This window comes from Sapajus apella, unplaced genomic scaffold (assembly GCF_009761245.1).
Source record: "Sapajus apella isolate SASKATOON/1434 unplaced genomic scaffold, GSC_monkey_1.0 scaffold62, whole genome shotgun sequence".
NCBI classification, from domain to species: Eukaryota; Metazoa; Chordata; class Mammalia; order Primates; family Cebidae; genus Sapajus; species Sapajus apella.
In genome coordinates this window covers 3,060,288-3,081,743 of record NW_022437002.1, presented here as the reverse complement: position 1 = coordinate 3,081,743, position 21,456 = coordinate 3,060,288, and the positions used below count along the sequence as shown (strand labels likewise).

At 39.7% G+C, this 21,456-nt stretch overlaps 1 protein-coding gene and 1 long non-coding RNA gene across 17 annotated transcripts in view; both read left to right on the top strand.

The window, feature by feature from the left end:
- Positions 1–21,456, top strand: part of PUM1 (pumilio RNA binding family member 1) — a 137,219-nt gene that overhangs the window by 35,020 nt on the left and 80,743 nt on the right. For all 16 annotated transcript variants that reach the window (XM_032246676.1, XM_032246677.1, XM_032246675.1 and 13 more), the window contains one exon: positions 2,039–2,107. In XM_032246676.1, coding sequence (XP_032102567.1) covers positions 2,039–2,107 — 69 coding nt within the window. The remainder of the gene's footprint in view (positions 1–2,038; positions 2,108–21,456) is intronic.
- LOC116529158 lies at positions 8,127–10,940 on the top strand. Its single transcript, XR_004259412.1, has 2 exons — positions 8,127–9,611; positions 9,740–10,940. It is a non-coding gene; the product is annotated as an uncharacterized LOC116529158 (long non-coding RNA).

Genomic DNA, 21,456 nt, shown 5'->3' with positions numbered 1-21,456 from the left:
CCCAGCTAATTTTTTGTATTTTTAGTAGAGACGGGGTTTCACCGTGTTGACCAGGATGGTCTCAATCTCTTGACCTCGTGATCCACCCGCCTTGGCCTCCCAAAGTGCTGGGATTACAGGCTTGAGCCACCGCGCCCGGCAGTAAAATTCTTAAACTGATTATCTTAACTGTATTCTGGCTCATGTTCTCCATACTCCTGTCTCATTGCTTGGCCTTAGCTTGATCCTCATTACATTTATCCAGTGGTAGAAATTGTAAACTGGCATTGGGAGGTAGTGGAGATCAGAGGGAGGAGTTTGAGAGACTCCTGCTTCAGGTAGTAAACGTTGGTTTCCATGTAGGCAGAAAAGCGAAGCCTACGTCTTTTTTTTTTTTTTTTTTTTTTTTTAAAGAGAGAATCTCACTCTGTTGCCCAGTCTGGAGTGCAGTGGCGTGATCTCGGCTCACTGCGACCTCCGCCTCCCGGGTTCAAGCTATTCTCCCTCCTCAACCTTCTGAGTAGACGAGATTGCAGGCACCTGCCACCATGCCTGGCTAATTTTTGTATTTTTAGTAGATACACGGTTTTACTATGTTGGCCAGGCTAGCCTCAACTTCTGACCCCAAGTGATCCACCGCCTCAGCCTCCCGAAGTGATGGGATTACAGGCTTGAACCACTAGGCCTGGCCTTTTTTTTTTTTTTTTTTTGAAAAAGGGTCTCGCTCTGTTACCTAGCTTGGAGTTCAGTAGTTCGATCATGGCTCACTGCAGCCTCTAGCTCCTGGGCTTATGTGATCCTCCTATTTCAGCCTCCTGAGTATGTGGGATTACAGGTGCGTGCCGTCACAGCTCAACTAATTTTTTTTTTCTTTTTTCTTTTTTTTTTTTTTTTTTGAGATGGAGTGTTGCTCTGTCGCCAGGCTGGAGCATAGTGGTGCAGCCTTGACTCACTGCAACCTCCTCCTCCCGGGTTCAAGCGATTCTTCCACCTCAGCCTCCTGAGTAGCTGGGACTACAGGCATGTGCCAAACACCCGGCCAATTTTTGTGTTTTTGGGAGAGATGGGGTTTCACCATGTTGGCCAGGATGGTCTCGATCTCTTGACCTCATGATCCACCCGCCTCGGCCTCCCAAAGGGCTGGGATTATAGGCGTGAGCCACTGCGCCCGGCCATCCCAACTAATCTTTATATTTTTTGTAGAGAGGGGAATTTTGCCATTTTCCCTAGTGTGTTTTAAACAAAGGAATGTACTCTTGAATCCCTTGCCCGGGGATGGGTAGTGGCTCTAGCCTCAGGCAGCAGAGATTGCTTGCTGGTCGTAATAGAGAAGACCAGTAAAGTAGTTGAATTATGACTGTTTAGAATAATCTATTTCACACATCATCCTTGATGTTATTACCTTGTAAGAATGGCTTTGGAGATAGATAAGTAAATTGAAGCCTGAAGAGATTGTTATGCAATACGTAGGGTTATGTTTAACAATGTGGTAAAGTTTGGAGGTATTCTTGTGACATATGCTATTTTCTCCCCCTGGTTATGAGATTTGGGGAGCCCCCAGGGATCTCCAAATATGGACAAATACTGGGATATATCATTATGAGGTTTGCACCCCCCTTTCCTGAGGTTTACCGAAGAAATGGTAAATTGGATCAAATATACTCCCTAATTTACAGTTGGGAGGAGCTGTGATCTTTTGACTCATTAGGTCACATAGTCATCTTGAAAACATCATTGCTCTTCAGCATGTTGGTCTTATTAAAGTATGAAAAATAGCTAACATAATTCTCGTGTGATCCAATTTGCTTTTTCATTTTTTTGGATTGTGTGTTTTTCATGTTTTGAAAATAAAAGGGAATAGGAGGGGAGAAAGTAGGGGTCATTGCTGAACCCTGATGGTTAAAGGTAAGTGAATGTTTAATCTCTCAGTCACTTGATCATTGATGTTGTCTTGCCAATATCTGAAAGTAAACAGAAGAAATTTTCAGTTGCGTGTAACGTGTATGTAAAATTCAAGATGCTGACTTGAGGGTTTTCCCTTCTCTATTCTAAACAATAGGTGCGTTCCATGGATGAACTGAATCATGATTTTCAAGCACTTGCTCTGGAGGGAAGAGCAATGGGAGAGGTAAGTGAACCCTTGTGTCAGAAAAGTGGGTCTGTTTTTAAGGGAAGGTTGGAGTTGTCTTTCATTAAATGTGTCCAAATCTAGTCTCCAGAAATACGTGCTTGCTTTTCCTTGTTGCCATTCTCATGATAGTAATGGGATGCTGGAGAATTTTGCCAAAACTATGTCATAAGAAGAATGTTAACCTTAACCTAATGTCTTAAAAGCAAAACAAAAGTAGCCAAAATGTGAGCACAAATTATTGGATATTAACATCAGCTGTAAATTGAGGCATTAAAAGTTTAAAAAGTATTTTAATTTTATATGTGTTAAATGTCCTTACTTTTGCCTCATTTTCCAGTGGCTAGCTTTTTTCCCCCCCTGCTAATGGCAAAGGGAGTCTTAGATTGGCTGCTAATCAGAAAATGTCAGTAACTTATTTTTAGAGTAGTGCCTTTTTTGAGGAAGTTGTTTAGAGTTCCATTGTGAAAGGGAAGTTCTTAGGTTTTTGGTGGAGGAATTACAGAAGGTAGAGACTTGAGCCAGTCATCCCTTACAGGAAATTCAGAAATTAGAGTTTTGCTTTGATTGTAATGTTTAAAATTTGCAGAAACAAAATGTACTTTTATCCATTACATCAATAGGGAGGGTTGCCATAAGTCTGAGAAGGAAGGGGAGTATAGACATCTAATGAGTAGCCAACTGCTGGTTATTCTGGTTGTGACAATAAGCGTGTATTGATGAGAGAGGTAGAATATACAGTTTGAATTAACTGCTTAAAATACCACAGGCTCACAAATGACATTTGTTGTGGTCTTGTTCTGGAAAGTAACATTAGGTTTTCTCTTTTCATTTTTTGTGTATCTTAGTATTTGACAGCTCCTATACCAATTTTAATGTTTTATAAGAGGGAGAATTACTTTATTCTAGGGTCCTCATTTATACCATTCATTAGATACATTTGTTCTTTGATTTAGCAAATGTTTGATCCTCAGGCACTGTGCTAGGTTCTGAAGTCTAAATTAGAATAATTACTCTTCTGAGTTTATAGCAAATTTTCCTTGATTTCCTTTGTGGTTTGCAGTGAATAGTTAAAAATTGTTGATATTTTGATTGATTGATTGATTCATTCATTCATTCATTGAGATGGAGTTTTGTTCTTGTTGCACAGGCTGGAGTGCAGTGGTGTGATTTTGGCTCACTGCAACCTCTGCCTCCCAGGTTCAAGCGATTCTCCTGCCTCAGCCTCCCGAGTAGCTGGGATTACAGGCATGCACTACTGCGCCCGGCTAATTTTGTATTTTTAATAGAGACAGGTTTCTCCATGTTGGTCAGACTGGTCTTGAACTCCAGAATTCAGGTGATCCATCCACCTTGCCCTCCCAAAGTGCTGGGATTACAGGCATAAGCCACCGTGTCCGGCCAGTTGTTGATGTTTTAACTGAGATTCTTGCTTTCTTTGTTGTAAGATTTTGTTTCCGACTTTCTGAGTCTTAACGACCACGGAGTCCAGTGTGCTGTCATCTTGAGTTCATGCATTTTTGGTCTGTTTTTCCCCTAGAGCTTTAGGAGACGATTGGGAGATATCCTTGTGTTTCCTGGATCTGCCTAATGTCACTGGCACGATGCAAATCAATAAGCCCTGTATGGTTTAGAAAGTCTAAAAGACTTTGTCGCTTAATTTTTGGAGCAAATTTGAACAGAAAGTTAACATATATGTTGGATATTAAGTATAGAAAGAGAAACTATGTTTATTGTCTTTCCTACTCCTATAATTCTAACATGGTGTACTCCAATTCCAGGTTGTTTTTCTTTCTTTTTTTAATTTTTTTATAAAAATAGAGACAGAGTCTTGCTGTGGTGTCCAGGCTGGTCTTGGGCTTGAGTGATCCTTCTGCCTTGGCCTCCCAAAGTGCTGGGATTATACAAGCGTGAGCCACTATGCCCAGCCTGCTTTTCTTTTTAAAAAATCAGGCCGGTGTGGTGGCTCACACCTGTAATCCCAGCACTTGGGGAGGCCGAGGTGGGTGGATCATGAGGTCCAGAGATTGAGACCATCCTGGCCAACATGGTGAAACCCCGTCTCTACTAAAAATACAAAAATTAGCCGGGTGTTTGGCATGCACCTGTAGTCCCAGCTACTCGGGAGGCTGAGGCGGAAGAATCGCTTGAACCCGGGAGGTGGAGGTTGCAGTGAGTCGAGATTGCGCCACTGCGCTCCAGCCTGGTGACAGAGCAAGACTCCATATCAAAAAAAAAAAAAAAAAAATTAATGATACTTAATAATGCCCTATTACTGTTTTGTGAGCAACAGTTTATAATTGCTGAATGCTTAGTTTTAATTGAATAGCAAATAATTTCAGTAGAAGGTAAATTTTATTTAAATGGCAAGTTGACAGTGCTAAATTCTTTTTCATCATTTTTTCTTCCAGAAATGCCTTTTTTTGGGGTATATGTATATAATTCCTCGGGCGTGGATATAGGCATATGTTAATAACAAAACAGCATATTCTAGTAGCAATGCTGTGTCATTCTTCCTTTCTCCACTATTCACAAGTAACAGTAATAACTACCATTTATCAGCCGTAGGTAGATGCTAAGGGGTTTTTATGCATTATCGCGTTAATAAATCTATGAGGACAGTTCTATTATCCAGATAAGGAAAAAGGCCAAGAGAGACAAAATAATTTGCCCAGGGTAACACATCTATTAAGTGATAGAATTCTTAGCTGGCTTCTGTTCACTGCAAAGCAGCAAAGCATGTGCTGTTAATTAGAGTAAATGAAGCCAATATTTGTAAATTAATTGAGAGGTGAAACATTTACTAAGTGTGGAGTGAGGTTTCTGTATGCAAGTTCTTTCTTTCTTTAGCTGAGCAAACAATGAATATACATGTAAACAGAAAGTAAATTTTTTTCTATGTCTGGTTGGAGTTCAGAGAAGGAAGGATCATTATCTATAGGACAAGTTAGACTTTAATGGAGGAGGAGGTATATTCCTTAGGAATCATCTTCTACATCTTCTAGTTTAGTTAGGCTTTGGATAGGTACAGATTAAGAGGATGATTTTTTGCAGCAATGGGAGAACAGCACAAAAGAAAAAATGAAAAGCCTTTTTTTTTTTTTTTTTTTTTTTTTTTTTTAAAAAAAAACAGACTGAGTCTTGCACTGTCCCCCAGACTGAAGTGCAATGGCGCAATCTTGGCTCACTGCAATCTCTGCCTCCAGGGTTTGAGCAGTTCTTCTGCCTCAGCCTCCTGAGCTGGGACTACAGGTGCAAGCTGCCACACCTGGCTAGTTTTTTTTTTTTTTAAATATTTTAGTAGAGAGGGGTTTCACCCATGTTTCCCAGGCTAGTCTTGAACTCCTGAGCTCAGGCAATCCACCCACCTCAATCTCCTAAAGCACTAGGATTACAGGTGTGCGCCACCATGCCTGACCAAAAATACACTTCTATAATAATAAAGCACAGCTTCTAATTAACTTCATTAAATGTTCTTCCTTTTTAGCAATGAAACATCTGAGAGGCAGTGTGTATAAACACAGTATTTACTGGCCAGGGGCAGTGGCTTATGCCTGTAATCTCAGCATTTTGGGAAGCTGAGGTGGATGGATCACCTGAGGTCAGGAGTTTGAGACCAGCCTGGCCAACTTAATGAAACCCCATCTCTACTAAAAATACAAAATTTAGCCAGGTGTGATAGTGTGTGCCTGTAGTCCCAGCTACTTGGGAGGCTGAGGCAGGAGAATCACTTGAACCCAGGAGGCGGAGGTTGCATTGAGCCGAGATTGTGCCATTGCACTCTGGCCTGGGTAAAAGAGTGAGAGAGACTCTGTCTCCAAAAAAAAAAAAAAAAAAATGGCAAACCAGTATTTACCCATATAAACACTAAAAGTAAATTGCATGACTTAAGCCAGGCATAGTATCTTTTTGTTGCAGTTATTTGTTTTTTTTGTGTATATGGACACCTAGGCACATGTGCATCTGTGTGAGTCATTAGGATAAATACTACTTATGTACAAGAATGTACTCATCTTTATGATTTATATAGAATTGGTTCCATTCAAAGTAATTGATTTCTAGTAGCTAAAGTTAGTGCTGCTTGGCTCTTGTTAAATTTTCTTTAAAGCCACTGTTGGCCTCTTGGTGTCACTTTGAAAGGTTTAGAGTATTTCTTAGAAGAAGTCTTGCTAAGAAGTAACTACTTAAAATATCACTCTTCAAGCTGTTCTTAGCTGAAGGACTCATAGTACAAGTGCTTTATGTGCCTCCTGTTCTACAAAGCTAATATAAAAAGAAGATCAGGGCCACAAATTATTTAAAAATGTTTTGTCTAGTTTCCTTGTTATCCCTTTGCATTTGGCTTAAAGCCCTGAAAAGTTTAAAGGCACATGCTATAGCAGCCTTTATTTACATATTAAGAGATCAGTCTGTTAGTCGAGGATTCTAGAAAAGGATGTTTGTAATACAGAGGAAAGCTCACTGACCTTGGGCTTCTGGGCTCAATTTTTGCATTGGTTTGCTTTATGATCTTGCATGACCTATTTGTTCCACCTGTAGGATGGCAGCATTGTTGCTGTTCATGACCTAGAAAAGGATAGATTTTTCAAAAGGTGAGAAGTTGTAATTGGAAAGTACTTTGAGAGTTTGATAGAAAGGTACTTTGTTCACATGATTGGCTTTTTAACTTGTAAAACTCAGGGACCTTTTTCTTAAGCTTCTTTAATGTTTTATGTGTAGTAAACTTGACAACTTCCAGGGAAGTTAAAATAGTAGTGAATACTAACTTATTTCTGCAATAAATGGAATGTATGTAGATATGTGACTCTTCATCTTTGTCTTAGAAAACTGAAGCATAGAAAAATGTACCCTTGATTATAGACAAGTTTATAAATCTGACAAAGGAAATCTGGGAAGTGCTCCTGAATATAGAGTGATTTTGAATCCTACCTTGTTCACAGGAATTAGGATACCTTGATATATTTAAATTGTAGCTTTACATTCTCATTAGATGTTATATAGTACTTGATCCATAGGTGTGGGATAGCAGAATGGCTTGTAGTGGGAGGAATTTGATAGTGAGCTGTTAATCCAAAGAAAGGCAAAATTTGGTGGGATGGAGGTAGCATTGGGCCAGAACCCTGACATCACAACTTCTTAGAGCCTAGGTTCAAATACTCATCTTCTTTGAACTTACTTTTTTCTACCCATAAGACAAAGATGTTGGACTAGATAGTTTCCCAGGACCTTTTCAGGTCTAAGATTCTGGGAGCTTGTCCTTGTTTCTCTCTTTAAAAAGATAGAAAAGAGGAATTGTTCTGGCTTTTTAAGGATATGCTAGAGAATGTCTAAAAGTTACCCTTTTAGACTGACTTTCCCATTGTGATTTAGAGATTTTGTAACTTTTCATTGAGTTCTTTAAAATGACTTATTCACTGTCTGCAGCTGCCTGAGACATTGAAGTGTCCGTCAGAGTTCGTGGGATGGTAATACTGGAATCAGGACAAGTATTATCCTAATATGGAGACTGAATCTGTTAAATTTTTTTCCTTATCTTTCCATTATGGCAAACAGTGTCTCATAAAATTGGAGGCTTTTAAATAGCTAAAAGTATTTGTAGAATCCACAGCTCTGGGAGGGCTACCTTTACACTGGCAGCTCCTTACAATTACAGTCCCATAAAAACAGCTCAGTTGACTCCAAAATGGATTGAGTTTTGGGAAGATGTCTGCCAGCAAAATGATGTAGATTTTCTTACCAAAGGGCTGAAAAATTAATAATGCCCTGAGGCAATATAAAAATATCTGACCAAGCAGTGTAATTAATTCTCCTTTCCCCTCAAAATATAGCTTTTTTTTTTTTGAGATGGAGTCTCACTGTCTCCCAGGCTGGAGTGCAGTGGAGTGATCTCAGCTCACTGCAACTTCAACCTCTTGGGTTCAAGCGATTCTCCTGCCTCAGCCTCCCAAGTAACCGGGACTACAAGCGTGTGCCACCATGCCCAGCTAATTTTTGTATTTTTTTTTAGTTGAGGTGGGGTTTTACTATGTTGGCTAGGCTGGTCTTGAACTCCTGACCTCCAGCGGTCCACTTGCCTTGGCCTCCCGAAGTGCGGGGATTACAATCGTGAGCCACTGTGCCCAGCTAAAATGTAACTTTTGAGTACAAATAGGAATAGTAAAAACACCCTAGTTCCCTTAACTTTTGTTTTTTGGGCATTTTTTTTTTTTTTTGACATCTTGCTTTTAAAAGGAAATGTTTATTTTTAGAGAAAACAGCTAGCCAGGCCAAGTGGCCTGGAGGAACAAGATCTTGGTAAATGGCTTATATTAGGTTAATGACTGTTAGAGGTGAAGTGACCTTTTTATCAGTATTGTTTGAGAAACTTCCTGGGACCCAAAATAATAATTTTGGGATTGGGATTGGGCACTTTGAGGAATGAGATAGAAGGTGTTTTCTAACCCTGGAAATGCAGTCACCTCTGACATTTGGAACGTGGTTCCCAGGTCTGTCCTGTCACTTTGAGACCAGTGTGCAAACCCACTCATTCTTCTGTCTTCTAACCTGCACTGGGAAGACCAGGAACCTACTATTGTATGTAGATGTTAAACTGTCTTGCAATGTTTGAATGCAGCAAAACATACTCTTGCAGCAGAAGATCCACATGCTGCTTACTCTGTCATTAAATCTCTTCCCTTTCGCTAGCCTCCTTTGGCTAAAATGTTACTCTTTTATTCATCTTAGTATGCTTTATTGGAGGGAAGACTAAACTATAATAAACAGTAACCCTTTTCAATATAATCTATATGATATCACTATCCATATGAATATCCCAGTAGGTTTTTGAGAGGTATTATTCTTACTTTTTTAAGATGAGGAAAATGAGCCCTAAGGTTAAGTGACTCCGGTTAAGGTCTTAAATGTCAAATGTGTATTATCTTCAAATTCTTTTTTTTTAGGCTCAAAAATAATAATAGCTACAAAATATTGAGTGTATACAATTTTCCCAGAACTGTGCTAATCACCTCATTTATGTTACAGTTTTCACAGTGGTCCTGCAATATTATGATGTCCTTTTTTTAGATTAGGTGAACAAGGATGAGAGAGGTTAATGTGATCATTATGCCTCTGTTTGAACCCAGATCTCTTATTACTCAAATCCTGAGTTTTTCTAGTTTGTTTCTGCATTTTCAGAGTCTACTCATTCAAAATTTAGCTTCAGATACCAGCTCCTCTGTTAAAGCTTTTTTCCTCACTCCCATTAGAAGCTGTGAGGGTGAATGCAAGTTAGCAAGTGATTTGTAGTATTCTTACAAAGATGATACCCAGATGACCTGGGGTTTATCTTTTGCATACTGGGCTCTCAAGTACTGTTACAATCATGGCCCAGTTTGTTTTATACATAATGATTTGTGTATATACGTAGATGTTTTCTTTTCCCTTGTACAGAAGTTTGTTGAAGGTGGGGTTTCAGCTAATTATGTGCTTTATAAACAGTAACTGCTAAATACATTGTACTGAAAGAGTCAGGAGGCTGAGGCAGGAGAATTGCCTGAACCCAGGAGGCGGAGGTTGCGGTGAGCCGAGATCACGCCACTGCACTCCAGCCTGGGCAACAAGAGCGAAACTCCGCCTCAAAAAAAAAAAAGAAAGAGTCATATGTCAGTAAATATTTTTTTTAAGCATGGATTCCTCTTTATTTTTCCTTTTACATCAGAAGTTGGTATCCTTAGCTGTCCCCCAAGGAAGCTCAGTTCAATTCAGTAAATACTGGTTGTATTTTCTGTTCACATGACTTTTCTACCCTCACGGATGTGGGGGTGTAGAGGGAGAATAAGGAACAGACAAAACTGAAAGATATATTCAGGCTCTCAGCAAATACGTACATTGAGAAGCTATTCATAGTTACCTTTGCAGAGATAAAGTATAGAAGACAAACAGTAAATCAGCAATGCTGTTATCATCCAAGTTGAATCTGATATATAAAGGCATTTTAAAATAAAGGATCTTTTGTTTAATAGAGTTCTAGCCAGATCCCTAGTACTTTCCCTGGGCCATCTGTTGGAGCATGGAAACATATACTCTTTGAATATACAGTAACCAGGCATAATGATGTTTAGAAAAATAGAATTACTTTTGTTACTTTGCTTTCTCAAGCTGGTATTAAACTATGTTATGTGTAATTCCTTCTTGGTTACTGTAAGTAACATTGCCAATAAGGAGCCAGAACATCTACGCAAATCCATTGTATTTTGATTAGTGTTTGCTGTGGTTCTCATTGTAGTGAAGCACGCAGCAAAAGTTTATTTTCTGTGTTGTATTCCCTATATACATAGTAGGCATGTCTATGAAGTATTTCCATTAATGAAGGAAAAGGGGAATTTGTCCATATTGAGATCCTTGTCTTGTTAGATCAGAAATTTAAAATACCTTGAGGCTGACTGAGTATGGGTTCATTAGAGTGTTTGGTCCTATCTTGAGTCTATCTTACTTGGGCTGTTTGCTTCCTGCTTTGGGGTCTGAGGGGGTCATGAAGCAATCTAGATGTTTTTATAATTTTATTTGTGAACTTTACAGGTATCCTGAGGGGTCTGGGGCTTATCTTTTGCATACTGCACTCTCAAGTACTGTAACGTGTAATTATTAAAGTGAAGACCTATTATAAAATGAATGTGGTTATGCTATAGATCAAACCATTTAGTCGAAATAAATTTGTTATACCAAAAAGACACTTGCACTTGCATGTTTGTTGCAGCACTGTTCACAATAGCAAAGACATGGAATCAACTTCGGTGCCCATCGACAGTGAATTGGATAGGGAACATGTGGTACAGCTATATCCATAAAAAAAGAATGAAATTATGACCTTTGCAGCAACATGGATGCAGCTGGAGTCCATTATCTTAAGTGAATTAATCACTGGAACAGAAATCCAAATACCACATGTTCTCACTTATAAGTGGGAACTAAACATTGGGTACACATAGACATGAAGAAGGGAACAGTAGACACTGGGGACTCTGAAAGGGGGAAGGAAAGGGCAGAGGCAAGGGTTGAAAAACTACTTATTGGGTAATTGTGTTCACTCTTTGGGTGACAGGTTCAGTTGAAGCCCAAACCTCAGCATCACGTAATATGTTACAGCCATGTAACAAACCTGCACATTTGCTCTCTGAATATCAGTAAAAAAGTATAGCTTATGCATATATAAAAACACATGACCTTATTTATAGATAACCTATAGATAATATCACATCCTTTCTGTACTTTTCCTGTCTCATGCGGAAAAGTGTGATTCACTCTGGGAATTTTATCATTTTATCGGCATACTTTATTGTAAGTCTGTCAGGTTTTATGAAGATAGTAGAGAAGTTTCTTGGCTCTGTTCTGTGAACAAAATGGGAATGTATAAAGAAACCTTTACTTTCAGATTCAGAAGGCATGTGCATGGGAGTCTCTTCAGGTTAATTTATGACAAAATAACATGGAGTTTGAGGTGCTAACAGTATTTCTGAATTCTTTAATGGACTTGCTTTATGAAAGTATGAATGATATCTTTTTATGTGCTTGATTTCTGGGATGAAGTAGTTGACAGGGTTGTGTTCTTTGGTGTGTGCAGAAAGCAGGAGACCCCTGTGCATTTTGAAGTTTAATGGTAGTCATCAACTGAAGAGCCCAGAGTTTGCAATTCTATCTCATCTAATTTGTGGTTGTCCTAAAATTTGTTTGTTTTTTTACGTTTTTGAGACAGAGTCTTGCTGTGTGCCCAGGCTGGAGTGCAGCGGCACTATCTCGGCTCACTGTAACCTCCACTGCCTGGATTTCAGTGATTATCGTGCCTCTGACTCCCAAGTAACTGAGATTACAGGAACCTGCCACCACACCCGGCTAATTTTGTACTTCTAGTAGAGACGGGTTTTCACCGTGTTGGCCAGGCTGGTGAACTCCTGGGCTCCACTGATCTGCCTGCCTTGGCCTCCCAAAGAGCTAGGATTACAGGCATGAGCTACCACACTTGGCCTGGTTGTCCTTAAGTTTAAAAGCTACCAAATTCTTCTTAACCTCTACTTGATGGGTCTTTTTGCTCTTACTGTTCCCCAGCAGCTCACAGTGGATCTTCAGGGCAGACTCAGTACTCTTTGGATGCATAAAACTTAGACTTTTGGCGATATATGCACATATTTGGATATTTTTTTGTGTGTTTTTATTTTTTATTTTTAAATTTTCTTTTTTTTCATGTATCACACAGGAAAACTGATTGGATTCTGTTTTCCTTTAGCTTTTGCACTCAGCTGACTGCAGAATAGAGTCCTAATTAAAAGAACGCCAGTGATAGACTGGCTTATATATACTTAGTGACTTCATTCTTGATCATCCTAATGGGTTATGACTTTTAACTTTTGAAATTATATAGCTTTTGTTTTATTTTATTGTAATTTTTTTTGAGATGGAGTCTCGCTCTGTCGCCTAGGCTGGAGTGCAGTGGCGAGATCTTAGCTCACTGCAGTCTCCACCTCCCAGGTTCAAGCAATTCTCCTGTCTTCATCCTCCCAAGTAGCTGGGACTACAGGTGCATACCATGATGCCTGGCTAATTTTGTATTTTTGGTACAGACAGGATTTCACCATATTGGTCAGGCTGGTCTCGAACTCCTGACCTCAGTGATCTGCCCGCCTCAGCCTCCCAAAATGCTGGGATTACAGGTGTGAACTGCCACGCCTGGCCAGCCTTTATTTTTTACTTTTATTTTTGAGATGGAGTCTTGCTCTGTTGTCCAGGCTTGAGTGCAGTGGCGAGATGGCGGCGGCTCACTGCAACCTCTACCTCCCGGGCTCACGTGATTCTCCTGCCTCAGCCTTCTGAGTAGCTGGAATTACAGGCATGCACAACTACACCCAGCTAATTTTTGTATTTTTAGTAGAGACAGGATTTTACCATGTTGGCCAGGCTGGTCTTGAACTTCAGACCTCAGGTGATTCTCTTGCCACGGCCTCCCAAAGTGCTGGGATTCCAGGCCTGAGCCCCTGTGCTCGTTGAAATTATTAAAACATACACACACAGACACACACACACAGACACACACACACACGCTTTGAAAGCTGAGAGACATCTAAGCAGCAATTTTGTCCTTGTCCCCACTTCCATAGGTCCTTTTCTTAACATTTAATTACTGGATTACTGTATTGGCCTCTTTGCTTAGACTCCCCAAATCCATTTGCTTTCCTTCACCTTTTTTATGGAGGACTGTCAGATCAGTCTTTTAAAGATAAGTTTTATAATGTTACTACTTGTTGCCTATTGGATTAGGGCCTGAGGGGTGCTTTTTGTAGTCTCACTGGCAACTGGCATTTTCACCCTCCTCTTACTGCTACCCTGTGTTGATGGCCAGTTTCCAGGTGGGCACCTGCTCCACTTGCATTCACTTTTGCCTATACCGTTCATTGTAGAAGGTCGTTTGCATCGTCTCACTCCCTCTAAATCAGGGGTGTCCAGTCATTTGGTTTCCCTGGGCCACACATAAAATACACTAACACTAATGATAGCTGATGAATTAAAAAAAGGAAAAAATATCGCAAAAAATCTCATGTTTTAAGCAAGTTTATGAATTTGTGTGCGACCATTCAAAGTAGTTCTAGGCTGCAGGTTGGACAAGCTTCCTCTAAATTCTGTTCCCAACCATCCTGTCCTAGGTTCATTTCTTCATTGGTGGTTGGCTACTCTTCCTTTCTTTATCTGTAGTAGGTTGTGAATTTTAACAGTCTATACTACATTATTAGGCAGTGTGCTTTTCTTAAAATTATTTGTAATTGTGTCCATTTGACTCTGGTTTTTCTTTTTAATCTTTTAAGTTCTTTCAGGGCAAAGAATGTCTTTTACTACTTTTTTTTTTTCCCCAATAGTGGCTAATGCAGGCTGTGCATTTTAGGGTATGTGCAAGTAGTACTTTGGACATCAGCAAGTACTTCAAATACTGAAACTTATTTTTTCAATAGCTAGAAAAGCAATGCTGATTTTCCAGTTGTGGGAGAGAAAATCAGATTACCTCGTCTTGGCCTATACTGGGTGATATCTGTGATTTCATCCTTAGTGGTGAAAGTGTTATTTAAAGGCATTAAATACAGGTATTAACAGGGCTTATGGAAGGTGCTTAATAACCTGGGAACTTTAAAAAAACAACTGTTAATTTATATACTGCATAATTATAATTATGTAACAGATTAAACTTTTCTTTTTTAAAAGCAGTATTTTAGATTTCGGCCAAAAGAGGTATTTTGTTAAGACACCACCGTGTCTGTGGAAATCTGTTTTCAGTAGTAACCATTTGCTACAATAGGGTAAAAATTTTAAGCAGTAATTACTGCATGTCAGATTATGATGATACCTAGTAGAGAAATATGAAAAAAATTATTGCAGATGTTGATTCTTATTTTTTTGTGATTTGAATTGAGAACAAAAATATTTTAACTTTAAAAAATAATCTTTATGTATAAGTTTTAAGTGATTAAAGTGAAAGCAGGAAGTATTCCCTTTACTCTGCTTATATGTAAAGATTATTTTTAATATGAATATATACACATATATAAATGCGAAAAGAGAATTTGGCAGATCATATTCCTTCACTGAAAGAGAAGGTGAAAACTTAAAAATTATTTGTTTCTATATACTTACTTTTGATTAAAAAAAAAAATGGCTTGTCTATCCACCCTGCCCCCATCCCTCCCCTGCACTTCATTCAGTTAAAAAAAAAAAAAAAAAAAATGGCTTGTCATGGAACACTGAACATTTTTAATATTCCTTATTTAAGCTACAATTTTCAAAATGACTGGGAAGTTTATTACAGGTTGAGTATCCCTTATCCATTGAAATTTTTTGATTTTTGGAATAATTGCATTATAATTGCTAGCTGAATAGCCCAATCCAGAAACATGAAATCTGAAATGCTCTAGTGAGCATTTCCTTTGACTGTCACATTGGCACTCAAAATGTTTTGGGCTTTAGACCATTTCAAATTTTGCATTTTTTTCAGATTAGGGATCCTAACTAAGCCTGTATCAGCCTGCTTAAAAATATTTGAAACTGGCCAGGTGTGGTGGCTCACGCCTGTAATTCTAGCACTTTGGGAGGCCGAGGTGGGCGGATCACAAGGTCAGGAGTTCAAGACCAGCCTGGCTAACATAGTGAAACCCTGTCTCTACTAAAAATACAAAAAATTATCCAGGCCTGGTGGCGAGTGCCTGTGATTCCAGCTACTCAGGAGGCCGAGGCAGGAGAATCGCTTGGACCTGGGAGGCAGAGGTTGAGATTGCGCCACTGTACTCCAGCCCGGGCAACAGTGCAAGACTCCATCTCAAAAACAAAACAAAAAAACCAAAAAACAAACTTACCATATGAGCTCTCTTCTTAAAATTGCAATTAACTTTTGTCATTTTGAGATTGTGTTGAAGTAGCCGGGCACAGTGGCTCACGTCTGTAATCCTGGCACTTTGGGAGGCTGAGGTGGGTGGATTACCTGAGTTTGGGAGTTCAAGACCAGCCTGACCAACACGGAGAAACCCCATCTCTATTAAAAATACAAAATTAGCCGGGCATGGTGGCGCATGCCTGTAATCCCAGCTACTCGGGAGGCTGAGGCAAGAGAATCGCTTGAACCTGGGAGGCAGAGGTTGTTGTGAGCTGAGATCTTGCCACTCTACTACAGCCTGGGCAACAAGAGTAAAACTCTGTCTCAAGAAAAAAAAAAAAATAGAAATTATGTTGAAGTGAAATGTATCTGCTTAAGAGAATATGCCTTATTTATTTGCAGTGAATTTCAGACTTCCATAATCTGTTTTTATTTATTAGAAAATTAGTTGAAAATCATAACAAAAATATATTTTGAAACAAGTCATCCACAATCCCAGCACGTGAAAAACAGCCTTCTGCTGTTATTTTTCTTTCCAGTCTTGATCCAAAAGGGAAGAATGCACGAGAAGCAGTGTCTACATGTACAGTTTTGTATTTTACTTTTAAAATTTAATGTTATATCGGTATGGCCTGTGGTTTAAAAAAAAATTAATGTTATTTTATAAATGTTACATGTAGCCATTATGGCTATTTTTGAGCTTACATTGTTGTACCACAACTTGTTTGTTTGCTTGCTTATTTATTTATTTAAAGAGACAGGGTCTCTCTATGTTGCACAGGCTGGTCTTGAATACCTGGCCTCAAGTGATCTTCTGCCTACCAATATGCTGGGATTACAGGTGTGGGCCACTGTACCAGGCCCACACCTAATTAATTTATTGTTGAATATTTAGTTTGCAGTTTGCTTTCAACTTTATTTTTATTTTTTCAGATGGAGTCTTGCTGTTTTGCCCAGGAGTGCGGTGGTGCAGTCTCGGCTCATTGTAACCTCTGCCTCCTGGGTTCAAGCGATTCTGCCACCTCAGCCTCCTGAGTAGCTGAGATTACAGGCACCCACCACTATGCCCGGCTGATTTTTGTATTTTTAATAGTGATCAGTAGTTCAACCATTGTGGAAGACAGTGTGGCGATTCCTTAAGGACCTAGAAATAGAAATTCCATTTGACCCAGCAATCCCATTACTGGGTATATATCCAAAGGATTATAAGTCGTTCTACTATAAGGACACATGCACACGAATGTTCATTGCAGCACTGTTTACAATAGCAAAGACTTGGAACCAACCCAAATGCCCATCGATGATAGACTGGATAGGGAAAATGTGGCACATATACACCATGGAATATTATGCAGCCATCAAAAACGAGTTTGTGTCCTTTGTAGGGACATGGATGAACCTGGAAACCATCATTCTCGGCAAACTGACACAAGAGCAGAAAATCAAACACCGCATGTTCTCACTCATAGGCAGGTGTTGAACAATGAGAACACATGGACACAGGGAGGGAAGCACTACACACTGGGGTCTGTTGGGGGGAAATAGGGGAGGGACGGCGGGGGGTGGGGAGTTGGGGAGAGAGCATGGGGAGAAGTGCCAGATATAGGTGAAGGGGAGGAAGGCAGCAAATCACACTGCCATGTGTGTACCTATGCAATAATCTTGCATGTTCTTCACATGTGCCCCAAAACCTAAAATGCAAAAAAAAAAAAAAAGAAAAACATGTTAGCTAGTAAAACACATTTGATTGTTAATTCTGGGCTTAGAAGAAGAAACTACAATAAACAGGAATATCGCAAAAAAAAAAAAAAAAAATAGTGATGGGGTTTCACCATGTTGTCCAGGCTGATCTCGAACTTCTGGCCTCAAGCAATCTGCCTGCTTCAGCCTCCACAAAGTGCTGGGGTTATAGACGAGAGCCACTGCCCGGGCTGCTTTCAACTTTCTTAGTTTTTTTTTTTTTTTTTTTTTGGGGACGGAGTTTCGCTCTTGTTACCCAGGCTGGAGTGCAATGGCGCCATCTCGGCTCACCGCAACCTCCACCTCCTGGGTTCAGGCAATTCTCCTGCCTCAGCCTCCTGAGTAGCTGGGATTACAGGCACGCACCACCATGCCCAGCTAATTTTTTGTATTTTTAGTAGAGACGGGGTTTCACCGTGTTGACCAGGATGGTCTCGATCTCTTGACCTCGTGATCCACCCGCCTCGGCTTCCCAAAGTGCTGGGATTACAGGCTTGAGCCACCGCGCCCGGCCTCAACTTTCTTATTTTTAATTTTAATTTTTAAAAATAGAGATGGGGAGTCTCACCATGTTGCCCAGGCTGGTCTTGAACTCCTCAAGTGACCCTCCCACCTTGGCCTCCTAAAGTACTGGGATTACAGGCATGAGCTGCTGCATCCAGCCTCAACTTTTTTATTCTTACAAACACTTTGAATGTAGTGTTTTTTGAGACTGGATCTTGCTCTGTCGCCCAGGCTGGAGTGCAGTGGTGCAATCACGGCTCACTGCAGCCTTGATCTCCTTTGCTCAGGTGATCCTCCCACCTCAGTCAGCCTCCTGAATAGCTGGGACCACAGGCACGTGCCACCATACGTGGCTTATTTTTTTTTAAGTTTTTGTAGCGATGGAGTCTCACTGTGTTGCCCAGGCTGATCTTGAACTCCTGGACTCAAGCTGTCCTCCTGCCTCAGCCTCCTAGAGTGCTGGGAATACAGCAATGAGCCACTGCACCTGGCTGTGACTCTTTTTGAGACGAAGTTTCGCTCTTGTTACCCAGGCTGGAGTGCAATGGCGCCATCTCGGCTCACCGCAACCTCCGCCTCCTGGGTTCAGGCAATTCTCCTGCCTCAGCCTCCTAAGTAGCTGGGATTACAGGCACGCGCCACCATGCCCAGCTAATGTTTTGTATTTTTAGTAGAGACGGGGTTTCACCATGTTGACCAGGATGGTCTCGATCTCTTGACCTCGTGATCCACCCGCCTGGGCCTCCCGAAGTGCTGGGATTACAGGCTTGAGCCACCGCGCCCAGCCACCTGGCTGTGACTCTTGATACGGATGTATTTTCTGAGGCCCTTCCAAAAGAATTATGCTAACCAGTAATGGATGAACTTGGCTTTTTTTTTTTTTTAAAGATACTTTTTAATAAGTTAATGCTTTAAATAAAGCTTTAGTGTAACTTAATGTCAGTATAGTTGTTAGTATTTATGAAAGCACTTCATATACTATCTCACTTGATTTCACAACAACAGTCTGTGGTATGGAGAAACTAAGTTGTGAAAAATAGAAAATGTTTACAAGTCAGACTCCCACATGTGATTATCAGTGGTTACCAGTCAAGGCTTCTTCGTTTCAGTTAGTTCTGAAAGATCTTTTCTGTGAGTTGATGTCAGCTTCTCTTAATGTACTGAGAGTGTGGTAAGATAAATATTAAGAAATTAATAATTGTTTTGGTTGTTGCTAACTTACCAGCTAGTTAACTATCAAGCATTTGTCTCATGCATTGGCTACATTCCAGTGAAACTAAGCTTGTGTTTTAAGTTTGAGTTGCTAGATAATAACATGATCAAACCTGATCACGTCTGCAAGGTTGTAACATCCATATTAGTTGTATTCCCTAAGATGCTCAGTTTCTGTTCTGAGAGATGCTCTGTGCAGCCTCCGTGTGCTCTGCGTATTTGAGTGTGTAAACAGTTACCTAATATTTTATTCCTTTTGCGTACAGAGGAGTTGCTGGAGAGCCCATTTACTGTTGAGATCATCAGTAAACCTCATTGTTAAATCCCTATTCAAGTATTAGTGGTGGTATGGTCAAACAAATCCAGGCAATAATTGTCTTGCCTCTTTGCAGTTCCCGAAAAGCCATAATCATGGTTCTTGTAGTGTTGTTTTGTTGGGGCAGTTAATGTAATGAGATTTGGACTGACATGGCCTAGGTGAGGCCACGATTACTCTGCCTTATAGTTTCTTATAGTTAAGTACACAGGAGCATGTCATTGACAAAGCGGTAGTATTGTGATGTCTGTTGGCTGCTACTTTGCTCTTTCAAAGAAGGATAGTAGCTGACTTTTTGGTTACTGTTTCAGCATTGTATTATGTCATTACATGTGTTATTTCTTTCGTTGTATACAATAGGTCATTTCGTAGGTGAGAAAACTAAGGCAGAAGAGGATAAAATTCACATAGCTGGAATTTAAAACTAGTTTAAAATAAAGGGATTTCAGAGCATTCATGGGTCTTTATCACTGTTTTAAAATAAGAAGCCTAGAGTTTCTTGATATTCTCCATTTTTTATTGTCTTAATGTGTTTTAAGGGTTCCTCTTGGTAGGGGTTTATGACATTGATTCTTAAGTGTGGCTTTGTGTATTGTCCTTTTTTTGTTAGATGGAAAGGAAAAAAGGTGTTTCCAGACAAAATTTAAAAGTTTCTCAAGTGGCTAAAATTGCTTGTAAACCAGTGCTTGACTTCTATTTTGTTTCCAGAAGTCTCATGAATAAGCTTACTGAGTTTTTTTTTTTTTTTTTAACTTTTCGTTAAGTTTTTTTCTTTTATAAACTTAGGATTCAGGATGGGATAAATAGTGTACGTGTATGTATTTTTCCCAGAGATTTGAGAGCGGACACTATTGGTGGGGCAGTTAGGAATCCCCCTTGATGTGACACTACAAGGAGGAACGCAAGGTCTATTTATTGTATTGCTGGGGTTGATAGGACTCCCCAGGTCTTGGTTCCCCATTCCTAGATCTTGAAATGGACTTTCATTACTAATTCAGATGATTGGGTTATGATATTGACCCCACGCTAACCAGGACAACAAGAGACTAATGTATGAAAACCAAAATGCAGTCTACTGATTTTTTTTTTTTTTAAAGGAGCAAAACAACTCTTAGATGGACAAGGATAGCTGTGTTTGGTGATTAGCATGGTTGGCTATATGGGGAAGCCGGTTCCTCTAAGAAGGTAGCTTGGAGCCAGGGAGATTACTTGGGCGTTTTTAGTGTCTCCTGTAACTAAGCTACTATCTAACCAGATGCATTAATTGCTTTGATAAGGATAGGCTTCTTTGTGCATCGGGTGCCCTGCCCTTAAATGTCTCAACTGGATAATACTGGCTACATCTGACTCCGTGGGGCTCCTTTGCTTTTGTTGGACCAGTTCCTAATTCCTGTTATCTTCTTTTGGAATTGTCAAATCGTTTAATCCTCTTACTGCCAAATCATTCTTTAAAACAAACTTTGTGCATCTCTTCTGTGATCTGCTGCTTTTCGCCTTGTCAAAAAAACCAGTCTTTGTTTCCAAATTCTTGATGGGGTGGATAGGAACTATGTTTCCCTAGGCTGGATGCATTTACATTTTTGGTGATTATGTGTTAAGTGAAGATTTGGTAGCTGCTGGTATTTATGTCAGTGGGTTGGCAAACCACGATATTTTACCTGATGATGTGGATGCTGTTACCTCCAGAGGGATTATTGTTGAATTTGAAATTGTACTTGGATAACACATTATCACTTGGTTTTATAATTCAGTAGTTTCTAACTCCTTTTAATATGATCACATTTGAACAGTTAGGTAAATTTTGAACAGTTAGGTATCTTTGAATACAAGTGATTGCTGTTACTTGTCAGTAGGCTCAACATGTCTAAATTGATTAATTTTGCTGAGTTAAAATCAGCCTTTTTTAAATACAGGGGCTATAAGACAGATTTGGGGAAAACATGCAGTGGAACAGAGGTAATTACTTTTTTCCAAATTCAAAAAGATTTTACTTTCATCACTTACATTTAAATATTAGAAATGGAACAAGAAGTGTTTTTTGAAACCAAACTCTTAAGTGTTTCAAATATATAAAAAACACTTCCACATATTCACAACATTGTTAGTTATTGCTGCTTAACAAATCACTCTAAAATTTAGTGGCTTAAAACAACAGAGAGGGTGTGTGTGTGTGTGTGTGTGTGTGTGTGTGTGTGT